A 12,688-nucleotide genomic window follows, 5' to 3' on the forward strand; every position below is an offset into this window, starting at 1 on the left:
CTGCTGCCTTCTGCTATTCACACATAGAAGGGACCCATCCAGGCCTCACCCCCGTACTGAACCCCAGCCCCGATCTTTCTGCCTATCCTGGCTCAGTCCTGTGGGACTGGCAGGCAGAGGGAGCTCAAGACATAGATAAGCTTGAAACCCTTCAACCCTTAGCTGTTGTCCTGTCAGCGTGGCCCCGGAAGTGCCTCCTTGCTGCGGGCAGCCCACTTTGGAAGCGGAGTGCTGGGCAGGCCTTGCCAGCACACCTGGCAGGAGGGGGTGGGCAGAGGCATCCGGAGCCCAGGGTTGCGGTCTGCAGCCCTCCCCATAGGGGGCGCCTGGTAGTTGCCCTCCTGCTGGAATAGTTCTACCATCTTCCTAACAGCCTGCCTCCCCACACCCCCCGAGGAGATGGCTTCAGGTGGTGGCCGAGTGCAACTAAGCAGCTCCACTTTGCTGCTTTACGTAGGGGAGCCCTTTTTATTACAATTCTGCTGAAAAGGTTTCAAATACTATTTTAAATGTTTAACAACCACTGACCTAATCTAAGCTTCTCAGTCCTAAAACCCATAGGACCACATGGATGCCTTGGCGTGGAGTTCCAGGCTGTTTCCCCCACGTGACTCCTGGCCCCTGCCTCAGGCCTGCAGTGCCCACTGCCCAGCCGGGTAGCCTGCAGTCCCCCAGGCCACACTCCTCACCACACCTCCCCTTTGCCCACTCTTCTCCCTGGCATGGCCTGCCCTGCCCGACACATGGGTGTCGAGATGCCATCTGCCCTTCGAGGCAAACTTCAGGTCCCTCGTCCCCCCAACAGAGGTACTGCCCCTTCTCCGAATTTCCATCAGACTCAGAACCTGCCTTTACTCGTTTTCGTGATGGGGATCGGTTAGGTAGCTCAGGCCTCAGGGGTGAGGGTCGAGCGGCGGCGCGGTGCAGGCAGCAGGCCGAGCTGAGCACAGGTGTGCTCCGCCGGACGCCACCTGCTCAGGCGGGCGGCCTGTGGGTGCTGTCCTCAAGGTGCCCCCGTCCGCGTCAGCTAGCAGCATGTTCACATGCCCTTCAGGGCGTGGTTCGGGGAACTTAGTGAGGAAAGCATGGGCGGCCATGTCCTGTGTCGCCCAGTGTCTTTCATCAAGGGCTCCAGAGGCACTTGAGTGGAGCGGCAAGTCAGAGGGTCCCCTAGCCTGGTGGCTGCAGCCAGCCTCTGGTCAGGTTTGGGGTGGAGTCCCAGACCTGCCCCTTACCAGTGTGCAACTCCTGTCACCGTAGGACGATGAGGACTGGCTGCTGGGTCATGGGAGGTAGGAAGGCGCTGGACGTGCAGCCGGCACGCGGTCAGCTCAAGCATGTTTGCCGCTGGTACTGAGGTCTCACCTTGCGGGAGGCAGGGCAGAGACTGTGAAAGGTACAAATCGTCACACTAGCCAGCTACCTGCAGAGGCGTGTCTGCACACGTGCAGTTGCCCAGCTCACACGCACAGTCCGTGCACACCTGCGGGGCAGCCATTTCCACACGGGGGTGCCCAGTGAGGTGCCGTCAGGGCCTCTGTGTGGGCTCGGCCTGAGGCGTGGAGTAGCCCTCCCTGGTGTCCTCACGCGCTGACTGTGCTTCTCTGTCCCTCCTGCAGTACGAGTACAGCTTTCGCACGGAGCAGAGCGCCGCTGCCAGGCTCCCGCCCAGCCCCACCCGGTGTCAGCAGATCCCCCAATCCTGAGGACCCAGCCTCCACCAGCGGGGAGAAGGCGCATCATCTGCCCAGACGGCTGAGCACCCCGGCGGGGCTGCTCCGGGCAGCTGAGCTCTTCCATCCTCAGTCACTGGCTTGCCTGACATGACCCCACCTCCCTGGGGACGCTGTTCATAACCTCAACTAATCTGTGTGCTGTAGTGACCAGCGGCTCCCAACGTATGTGTGTGATGACCAGTCGTCCTATAAAAACCCCTACCCAGCACGGGAGTCACACCTGAGGGCCCCAGACAATTGCTCAGGCCGCCCAGTGACGCCATCGGCTCCCTTCACTGATTGTCGCCTGCCACCAAGCCATTGCTTTCTTCCTGGGAGACCTTGAGGGGGCAGTGGCTTTGCACAGGACCCTCCAGGGCTCACCGATGGCCCGAGACCCGGGGCTGCCACAGAGCAGTCCTCACGCCAGTGTCATCAAGTGCCCCCAGCATTACATGGAGACCCTGAGGAAACACGGGAGGAAGAAGCTGATGGCCCAGGTGGCCCCGCGCATGGGTCCCTGCCCTACTGTGGATTTCCCTGGCTTGGACTCATCACTCGATCACACACTGGACGTCCTGACGTCGGGGAGCAGCACGCCCCGGCTGTGGGCGCAGAGAGGACTTGCCGTCTGGGCGAGAGGGCAGAACGACCTGCTCTTGCTTGGATGTGAGTTTTGCCGCCCAGGATGCTGTGGTCATCCCCTTCCTCCCAAAGGGCTCGTCTCTGTAACACCCACGTGCCAACAGCTCTGCCAACTGCCTTGGCCCAGGGCCCTGATCCGGTGACCACAGCAACAGGCCCTCCTGGGGCGTCAGGTGAAGAGGCTCTGTGAGCCAGTACCCAGCGCCAGAGGGACACGGACGCGTGGTCACCCAGCTTCTCAGAGCCAGGCTGTGTCTTGATGGCTTTTGCTAACAGGAACAGTTGTTTTGAAAAGTCCATCTGACCCAGGTCACCCAACTGGGGCCAGAACTGACATTTCTGCCACAAATGGCCAACGGACACAGTGCCGGCTGCCAAGTTCAACTCCACGCACGTTTGCCATGAGAACAGGGTTGCTGCCCCTGCTTGAGGCTTGGGCACTCGCCCCAGTGGCCTGCCTTGTCTGGCTGTTGGGGGTTGTTCTGATTCCACAGAATGTCGGTGTCCCATCTTGGTGGTCACCAGATGGTTGGAGTCTTGGATGGGAGGTTTGATGTGTGTCTGGAGGCTGGCATGTGGGTGGGCCATGGAGAGCAGGGAGGTCCCCCCGCCAGGAAGGCAGCACAGGAGACTGGCCCCTCCTCTCTGTAGTTCCCAGGGTGGCATGTGGTTAGCTGGGCGGCTGGGGTGCAAGAGGGACCAGCCAACACAGTGAGGAGGGTGGCTGCTGGCTACCTGGGGCAGGGCAGAAAATACCTCATGACCTGCGTCAGCCCTGCCGTCTCCAGAGCCTCAGTTCTCCTGCCTCGGTCACCCCTTGGTCTTCATTTTGATACCTCCTGATTTCTGTGCATTAGGGTGGTGGTCGCTTTCTCCACCTTCCCCGACACCTGAGGACGTCCCTGGTGAGACTGGCCTTCCCGTGCCTCCCATGCGGCAAGATGGCAGGAAAAGGCAGTTTGTGGAACCCACCAGGGCCAAGAGGCTTCAGGTCGAGACAGCGGTCCCTGTGAGGGATTGGTGCTTACCCAGGCGGGAGCTGACCAACTGGTCCCAAATGTACCCACTGAAATAAGCTCGTTGTGTTTCTGGGGAATTGAGGGAGCCCGTGGGCCCAGAGAAACTGTGTCTACTGCTGCTTTTTGGATGGACGGCTGGTTCAAAACCAAGTGACCTGTGTAACTTGAAGTCCCAACAGAGAGGGGTGACATCCAGCAGGCTTGGGGGGCAGAGCTCTGATGACTTCTGTTCATTTGGTTTGTGCACTTTTTCCTCCGACCTTTTTTCACATCCCGCCTGTGTGACTATTTCTGACTGGTAACGCCCGACAGCCCTTCTCCCTGGACAGACAACCAGAAATCAGCAGGACTGATGGGCTCTGGAAGGTCCAAATATGACGATGTGGGACCCTAGTCAGGGAGCAAGAAGGTATGGCCCCAGTAGGGAGAGTGGCTGTCCCTGAAAGGAGGGTGTCCATAGCCACTCACTCACATCCCCGGGAGGCCACCTGCAGGAGGGCAAACCTGTGTGGACTCAGGCAAGCTGAGGCCTCCGCAGCATTGCAGGCTGAGCCGAAGTGTAACATCGGCTGTGAACATGGCAATAAACGGCAGCTTAAGACAACCCAGCGGTGACTGTTAAGTTGGCTGTGGTAGATTTTAGGCTGCTCCTAACCAACCCTCTGTCTTTGCCTTGGGAGAGGGGCGTGAGGATGAGCAAGTGTGTGGGTGACAGTAGGCTAGGGGTGTGTGTGTGTGTGTGTGTGTGTGTGTGTAAGGGCACACACCCTGCCTGTGTGGGGCTCTCACTGACACCTAGGATTTGAGAGACCTTTTGTTTCTTTCTGGGAAGAACCCTCTGGCCAGGTGGGGAGGGAAGGACCAGCTTCTCTTGGAAATGTGAAGGGCAGCGGCCTCGCCCTCGGCCCCCAGCTCTCCCCAGTGCAGCGGCTGTCTGCCGCCCCCAAAAAGACTAACCAGAGCACAGCAGCCCCTTGCCTTCTCTTCCCACTAAAAATTCAAAACCTCTCTCCAAAGGACTTGGAAATGGCACAACGGTGTAAGGAGTAAGTACCTTGCTCCAGGCTCACTTGCAAATTCACAAGAAGGCTTTCTTCCCCACCCCAGTCCAAGAACTAATATCAGCCACAGTCCTTCTCTACTTGGAGAGATGAGAACCCTGGCGGCAGCAGGCGGGACAAAATAGCAGGTTAGACCCCAAGCTGCCCCCCATCGCCCTGTTGGGACGTCCTGATTATTGCGTGGCAGGTGGGGAGGAGCCAGTGACATTGGTTGAGGGCCAGCTTCTCTACCTGTCCCCCCCTCGTGTCATTCAGAAAGGCAGCAAGGGGACAAGTAACATGAATAAGCCCGTACTTGCCAGGCACCAGGCCGGCACCTTAAGCACAGTTGTCTCCTGTCACGCCCCTCCGAAAACAAACAGATACCCTGAAGTGGATGTTATTTGTTCCTTGTTACAGATGGAGAATCTGAGATTTGTCCAAAGGCACAGGCTGGTTAAGTGGCAGAGACAGGATTCGGACCCAAGTCCCATCTGGCCCCATGGTGCCAGCCATCCCAACATAAGCACATGCCTCACGATGACCTTACTGTTTCAAGTCCAGCAATGGACACCCCAGCTGCCACCAGTCCTGCTGGGGCCGCCACACCACCGCGCCATCGGCCCTGAGCCCGCCTGCCCGGCTCACTCTACCCAGACGAGGGCTCCCTGGGTCTGCTGGCTGCCCCATCATTTGCCATTTGTGGGGAAGCCCAGCCTGCAGCTCCTCTGAGAACTAGGGAGCCTGCGCATGAGGGCAGAGAAGGGCCTTGATAAAGCAGCCGCATGCCTGCAAGGTGCACAAAAGCTGAGCTCATCTGACTCGGTTCACTGTCTACTGTACCCCTGGGGCCTGGCGGAGGCCGGGCACCCCCGCTCTCGCCCCCTCAGCCGCCTGGGCCCTTGGGTCAGCCCAGCGTTCTTCACCTGTTCTGAATGCAGCCCTGTGGTGGCTGCGGCTGTCACCACCATGAGACCCTCAAGTGTTCTCCCAGCAAAGGGTGCGTGAGCTGCCGTGCCACCGTGTGGGGCCTCGGACAGGCCACTGTGCACTCGCGCAGGGACGGCGTCCACTGCCTGTATTTATTTGAGGTGACTCTTGTACTTGGCAAAGGGAAGTTTCACTGTGTAATTGTCTGTCTTCTTAATATAATTTGTTAAATAAATGTTTGTTTTAACCTTTTCCTGGCTTGCTGCCGTCTCTGAACCACCCGAGAAAGCGTCCCTCAGGGATGCCCCAGGCTCTGGCCTCTAGCTTTGTCTCCAGTTCGTCCCAGATGCTGGCCGAGCCAGCCACAGGCTTAAGGAGCAGATAGCTGCAACCCCCCAGTGGGTCCCCAAAAGAGTGTCAGAACTTTCACCCTTCTAGAAAGACCTATTAGGCTCCTCTGCCCTGTTTAGTGTAGATGGCCTGATTACAAGCCAGAACAATTCATGAGGGGCGAAGAAAGCCCTGCCTTCTCCTGCACCAACCCCCAGGAATGCTCCTTGGAGAAGAAAATCCCAGTTGCCATAAAAGCATGTGAAATGCATGCGTTTCAGCGGGTCACCAGCAGGAATGTAGGGGGCTCTTTCATCTGCGGCCTGCCCCCAAGCCGTGTCTGGGCAGGGTTCAGAGCGTCTGGCTGCCGGCTGGAGGACACGCCGCCCATGGCTTCAGCCCTGTCCTCACTGCACCTGCTTGCAAGACACCACTTCAGACGCCGGGGAAGGGGCTGCAGGGCCCCAGGACACACAGCCGGCTCCTGTGAGGACGCGTTCGTTCAGGTTTCACTATCAAAGCTTTTGCCTCCTTTATAAGTGACCTTTGCATTTTTGGGCTAGACATCACGGTCTGAGCTGTCACTGCCTCCAGCCCTGTCATGCCAGACTTGGGCAAGAACGGGACAACCCTCAGCTCATCTCATTAGGACCACGAGGGTCCCCAAAAGAGTGTCAGTGGCTCTGGCCCAGGCCCCCACCTCTGGCATCTCTCAGGTGTTTTTCCCATAGCAGGAGAAAAAAATAAATAAAAATGGAGAATTAATTTCATGAGAAACCTGCCCAAAACACTCAATATGGAGTCTGAGGAGCCGGATTCGGTTTGACTCGGCCACTTCCTGACCACGTGCCTTCAGCTCATTACCCAACACCTGTCAGAATGGTGACAGTGCCTCCCTCAGTGACTTACCCCAGGAAGATGGAATGAGGAAGTTCACAGGCGTTTAGCACAAGCAGAGACGGAGTGACACGCGGGTCTTTGGGCCCGGGTTCTGTGTTGCGACCCATAGCGTGTGCTGAGTCCCTCCCAGTGCTGAGTCACCAAGCAAGTAAAGTGGTGGCCTGTGACATCTAGCACCCAGAGTCTGTTTGCAAGAGGCCTCAAGCACCACTCGGAAGGCAGACAGATGGATGCCCAGGGCCCAGGGGTAGGTACCTCACACATGGGCCTTTGGGCAGCAAGAAACCGAAATCCACACACAGCAGCCTAGGTCAAGGTGGGGTTAGTGGCCAGAACCGGAGGACACTCAGAGCCCAACAGGTCGTAGCCAAGCCTCAAAGAGGCCAGAGACAGGCAGCACCTATTTCTCCTCTATCTTGCCCACGCTGCCTCGTCTGCCTCTGCCTGGGTGTCTGCTTGCTTCTTCTCTCACACTCTGGCCCTCCTTCTCATGTGTTCTGCACACCAGCATACGTGGCACACAGCCACCCACGTGTACAGTCTCAGTTCAGAAGATCCAGAGGCAAGATTTCCAGGATAGACTCTGATTGGCCAGCTTGGGTCAGGTGACCCCTTCTGCCCTGGTAGCTCGGACCCAGGTGGGAAGGGAAGTATGTGATCACAGAATACCTGGAGCAGGTTTAGGTTTAGACCCTCAAGAGGCATCTGCTACAGAGGGTGAGACTGTGGGCAAAGGGGTGGAAGGCCTTCCCGGGGAGACAGAAAAGTATCCCACCAGCAGTTCTGTGATGTGAGGAGAGGATGGTGAGGTAGGTGATACATCACTCATCCGTCTGTCCATCCATTCAAGTCACGTTGTGTGAGCACCTTCCACATGCAGGCCCTGAGCAGTGACAACCCCACTGACATCCCTGTCCTCGAGGAGCTGACAGTCTAGCCAGTCCCACTCCACCCCACACGTACGCACCCTAGCCTTGTCTCTCCTACTTCTCCCCCTGCTTCTGCCTGTTTTTTTCCAGACAAACTGGCTCATCCCTAAAACTCTGGGGCTCCCTGAACCCAACCCTTCCCTTTCTCTCCCTCTTCTGCAACCTCCCAGCAGCTGGGAGCAGCCTGTGTCTTTAGCTACGTCTAGCTCTGTCGCTGGCCAATCTCCCTGAGCTCCAGCCACATAGTTCCAACAGCCCCCTGGATGGCCCACCTTGACCTCAGTGTATCCCGAGCTGAATGTGCCATCTTCCCCAAGCCCCAAACTGCTCCCCTTCTGACTTCTCCACCATCGCCCCTACCAGAGTCATCTACCCGCCCACACCTGGAGCCATCTATGATCACCCCATTGCCTGCTGGACAGTTCTCTCACCTAAATTTGTTTTCAAACTCAGTCACTATTTTCTCTTTTTGCTGTTCCTTTCTTTTTTAGTTCTGGCCGTCAACATTTTTTACCTGGATTATATCATCAGCGCCTTAGCCATTCCCACGGCCTCCAATATCTTCCCCTCTCATCCATCTTCCACACAGCCATCTAACAAGATCCATCTAACAAGACTCCCCCACTTACAATGCTTTGCCCTCATCCTAAGAATGAAGTCCAAGTCCCTCAGGTGTCTGCACACCACCCTCCTATGTCTGACCCCCATGTCCCATCCCAGCCTCTCCTTCCATGAATCTCCCTGCTGAATTACCTGTGGTTTCACAAACCCTAAACTCTGTGCTTCCTTGCCTTTGCATATGTCATTCCCTCTGCTTAGAATGCTTTTCCCTCATTTTCTGCCTGGCAAACTCCTGTTCGTCCATCAAGACCCCCTTCATACTCCTCCTCTGTCATGTCCTACTTGACCCTTGGAGGCAAAGGTAATGATCCTCCCCTTCAAGCCACTCCATACCTTGAACATTAGAGCCATTGCTCCATTGGTGGTACTGGAGTCATTTGATCCTCTCATTAGATTATCATCTGCTCCCGGAGGAAGGGGGATATGTCTCATTTATTATACCCTCCTCCCCAGCCACACGTATACTCAATCTGAGCACCCAGCACCGGCCTAGAAAAATAGCAAGCATGAGCAAATACTCAATGAATTTCTCGAAGCAGGTGGGGAGACAAGTGGACTGGACTCAATTGCTGAGGAGCCCAAGAAAATTGGACCCCAGTGGCTCGTGCTGTGAGGCCTGTGACCACCCCAGGGACCATGATGGCCAGCAGCAGTCCTACCTGAACAAGTCCTGATGCTGGCCACAAAGAGACAAGGGTGACAGCTGAGCCGTCATCCAGCTCATCTCTGAAGCCATGGTGCCCAACACGATATGCCATGTTCATAAACGCTTAGAATTAACACTGGAAAAATTCATATTGTTAAAAAGTCCATACCACCCAAAGCAATCTACAGACTCAGTGCAATCCCTATCAAAATGCCAGTGGAATTTTTCACAGAAATAGAACAAGCAATCCTAAAATTTGTATGGAACCACAAAAGACCCCAAATAGCCAAAGCAATTTTGAGAAAGGAGAACAAAGCTGGAGGCATCATGCTCCCTGATTTCGATCAAATTCTGTTACAAAGCTACAGTAATCAGAACTATGTGACAGTAGGTTGTTGGCATAAAAACAGACACATGGGTAAATGGAACAGAATAAAGAGCCCAGAAATAAACCCATGCAGATGTGATTCAATTAATGTACAACAAAGGGGCCAAGAATATACAATGGGGTAAGGACCATCTCTTCAATAAATGGTGCCGGGAAAACTGGACATGCAAAAGAATGAAACTGGACCACTATCTTACACCATATACAAAAATGAACTCAAAATGGATTGGAGACTTAAATGTAAGATCCGAAACCATAAAACTCCTAGAAGAAAACATAGGCAATAAGCACTTTGACATTGGTCTTGGCAATGAGTTTTTGGATCCGACTCCAAAAGCAAAAAAAAACAAGTGGGGCAACATCAAACAAAAAACTTCTGTACAGCAAAGGAAATCATCAACAAAATGAAATGGCAATCTACTGAATAGGAGAAAATATTTGCAAATCATACATCTGAGAAGGGATTAATATCCAAACTATATAAAGAACTCATACAACTCAAAAGCAAAAAAAAATCCAATTTAAAAATGGGCACAGGATCTGAATAGGCATTTTTCCAAAGAAGACACACAGATGACCATAGCCACAGGAAAAGATGCTCCCCGTCACTAATTATCAAGGACATGCAAATCCAAACCACCATGAGGTATCACGTCTCACCTGTTAGAATGGCTATTATCAAAAAGACAAGAAATAAGTGTTGGTGAGGCTGTGGAGAAAAGGGAACCCTCGTGCACTGGTGGTGAGGGTGTAAACTGGTGCAGCCACTATGGAAAACATTATGGAGGTTCCTCAAAAAATTCATATAGAACTACCACATGACCCAGCAATCCCACTTCCGGGTATTTATCCAAAGAAGACAAAACACTAATTCGAAAAAACATATGCACCCCCATGTTCACATTCTTTTCTCTTTTTTGGCACACGTGGAGCTATTATTATGATTTCTATGATTAACACCACATAATTATATGTGCATAGAAAATGTCAGGGAATTCCACAGAAGCTATGTTCCTGGGAGCGGAATAAGAAGACGTGGAATGAGGGATTTATACTTTTTTACTTCATACTGTTCTCTTTATTTGTAGAGAGTAAATAAATAAAATCTTAAAAAACTATGCTACCAGATACATCATAATTTGTTTTCTATGATGTAAACAGAATAATTCAAGCTCTGAGTGTGTGGCCTTTCAATTCCAAAATATAAAAGCGTGAACTTTGATTCTGACCTCTACTAATTAGGTTATTTTGGTGACTATCAAGCTCCCCAAAACCTTAACTCTCTCACATGTAAAATGGGTACAACAGCACCTATCTCACAGAATTAAATGCTCTTATTAACATATGATGGAAGGGGCTGGCATGTGCCTTACACATAGTACAGCCTCAACATGGAGGGTGCCAAAAAAAGTACACACATTTTAAGAAAGGAAAAAACTGTATTAAAATTATTTTAGTATATGTGCTGCCAAAGCGAGCACAATTAAAATTATAATACTCAATATATACCAATACAAAAGATGAATACAAGTGACGTTTGACTTCTGCAATTATAAGAGGTGCTCAAAGTAGTTCCCATCAGCGTAATTTTTATACAGTTTTTTCCTTTCTTAAAATGTGTATACATTTTTGGGGCCCCCGCTGTATATAGTAGTTGTCTATTTTTATATTGTCAGGTTGCCCTGGATCCCCACATGGTATATGGATTATTTCGAGTTAACATCGCTTGAGAAGCAGCAGAAGCAGGAAGCATCCCTGACTCTCCTGTCCCTGTAAATACAGGAAGTAAGTCTCCAGATGACAGGTGCCCTTCCTGCTCCTGAGGGCTGACACACCTTGTCATGACTTTCGATAGCCGAGATATGGAAACAACCTAAGTGCCCATTGATGGATGAATGAGAAAAGAAAATGTGTACACACACACACACACACACACACACACACAGAAAATTATTCAGCCAAAAAAATGATATCTTGCCATTTGCGACAACATGGATGGACCTTGAGGGCATTATGCTAAGTGAAATAAGTCAGACAGAGACAGATACCATGATCTCATTTATATGTGGAACTGAAAACAACAACTACTACAACAACAACATCAGCTCCTAGATACAAATAGGTTGGTGATTGCCAGAGTTGGGGAGGGCAGGAGGTAGAGAGGGGACAACATGGGTGAAGGGGATCAAAAGGTACAAACTTCCAGGTATAAAATAATGAAGTCGTGGGGTGTAGTCTACAGCACGGCGACTCTAATTAATAATATTGTATTGCATATTCGAAAGTTGCTAAGAGAGTAGATGTAAAAAGTCTCATCACAAGAAGAAAGGTTTTGTAACTGTATGGTGACAGACATTAACTAGACTTATTGTGGTGATCAACTCACAATATACAAATATTGAATCATTACGTTACACACCTGAAACTAATGTTACACGTCAACTACACCTCAATAAAAACATTTTTTCAATTAAAAAAAGAAGTTATTAATAGAGTCCAATTATCAGTCTTTTCCTTTATGGTTAGTGCTTTCTGTGTCCTGTTTAAGAATCTTTGTCTATCGTCCCAAATCCTTTAAAAATGGCTTTTATATCCCTCAGTACCTTCCCTTGGAGAGGCGTCCTGGGAGGTGACAGAAGGGTTCCCGGAGGAGACAAGGTGTGCACTGAGCTCTAGAGGGGGTTGGACTGGGGTGAATGATGTTCCCAGTGAGGGGTAAACAAATGGAGGGGGAGGAGTATTGTACTTGTTTATACGGCACCAGCAAACATTTGTGGAGGACAACAGCTGTATACCTTACGTGTGTTATCACCACAGGCTTGCACTCAGGGATTCCCCCACTTAGCAGATGTGGAAACTGAGGCTCCAGAGAGTGCTCAGAAGCACACAGCCAACCAGAGGACCTCAGGGCGTCCAATCCAAGTACGGCCCGCTCCAGTGCTTTCTGGGCCTGAAGGCAGCTGGATTATGTCTCCCCGGAGGAAGTGTCCTGTGCTAGGGTGGTACGCCGGAGGTCAGACACCTCCCCTGAGTGTGACCCTGGGGCTCCGCAATCACAGCAACCAGCTACCCAGGGCTTTCCAGAGGAGAAATGGAGGTCAGGCCCCCAACATGCTTGGCTCAGGGTGCGGGACAGAGCCGGTGACACCCAGCAGAGGGCATTTGGCCATGAGGAGGCCCCAGAAGGCCCCTTCATTGTGGGCAGGGAGAGCGACACAGGATCTAAGGTGACCTGTCCACCCAGAGTGGGAGCCCCTGGCCTAGTGCACGCTGGTGCTTAATCCGTGCTCCTTGTCTGGAATTTGCCAGAAAATTGAAGTGCTGGGAATTTGCTTCCAAGCTAGTAAGCTTCAGCCCCACTGCATCCATGAGCTTCCTGCTGGGGTAGGAGTCTGCTGTGGGCTTGGCCAGAGCTGCAGGACTGGGTGCCAACCCCACCCCCCACTCCCCTGACTGGCAGGGCTCCTTAGGGTGCACCCCTGCAGGGGCTGGGACAGCCACTTGCAGCTCCCAAAGGAGGAGGCA

General features: G+C 52.6%; 1 protein-coding gene across 6 annotated transcripts in view; it reads left to right on the forward strand.

Annotated features, from left to right (window-relative positions):
* MVB12B (multivesicular body subunit 12B) overlaps positions 1 to 12,688 on the forward strand; it is a 183,106-nt gene that overhangs the window by 163,919 nt on the left and 6,499 nt on the right. For 5 of the 6 annotated variants that reach the window (XM_074331027.1, XM_074331026.1, XM_074331023.1 and 2 more), the window contains one exon: positions 1,620 to 5,601. The exons of the other annotated variant lie outside the window; for it this stretch is intronic. In XM_074331027.1, coding sequence (XP_074187128.1) covers positions 1,620 to 1,706 — 87 coding nt within the window. In that variant the 3' untranslated portion in view covers positions 1,707 to 5,601. Of the gene's footprint in view, positions 1 to 1,619; positions 5,602 to 12,688 lie in introns of those variants that run through there. 6 annotated transcript variants of the gene reach the window in all.

This window comes from Rhinolophus sinicus, linkage group LG04, assembly GCF_036562045.2.
Source record: "Rhinolophus sinicus isolate RSC01 linkage group LG04, ASM3656204v1, whole genome shotgun sequence".
NCBI lineage: Eukaryota > Metazoa > Chordata > Mammalia > Chiroptera > Rhinolophidae > Rhinolophus > Rhinolophus sinicus.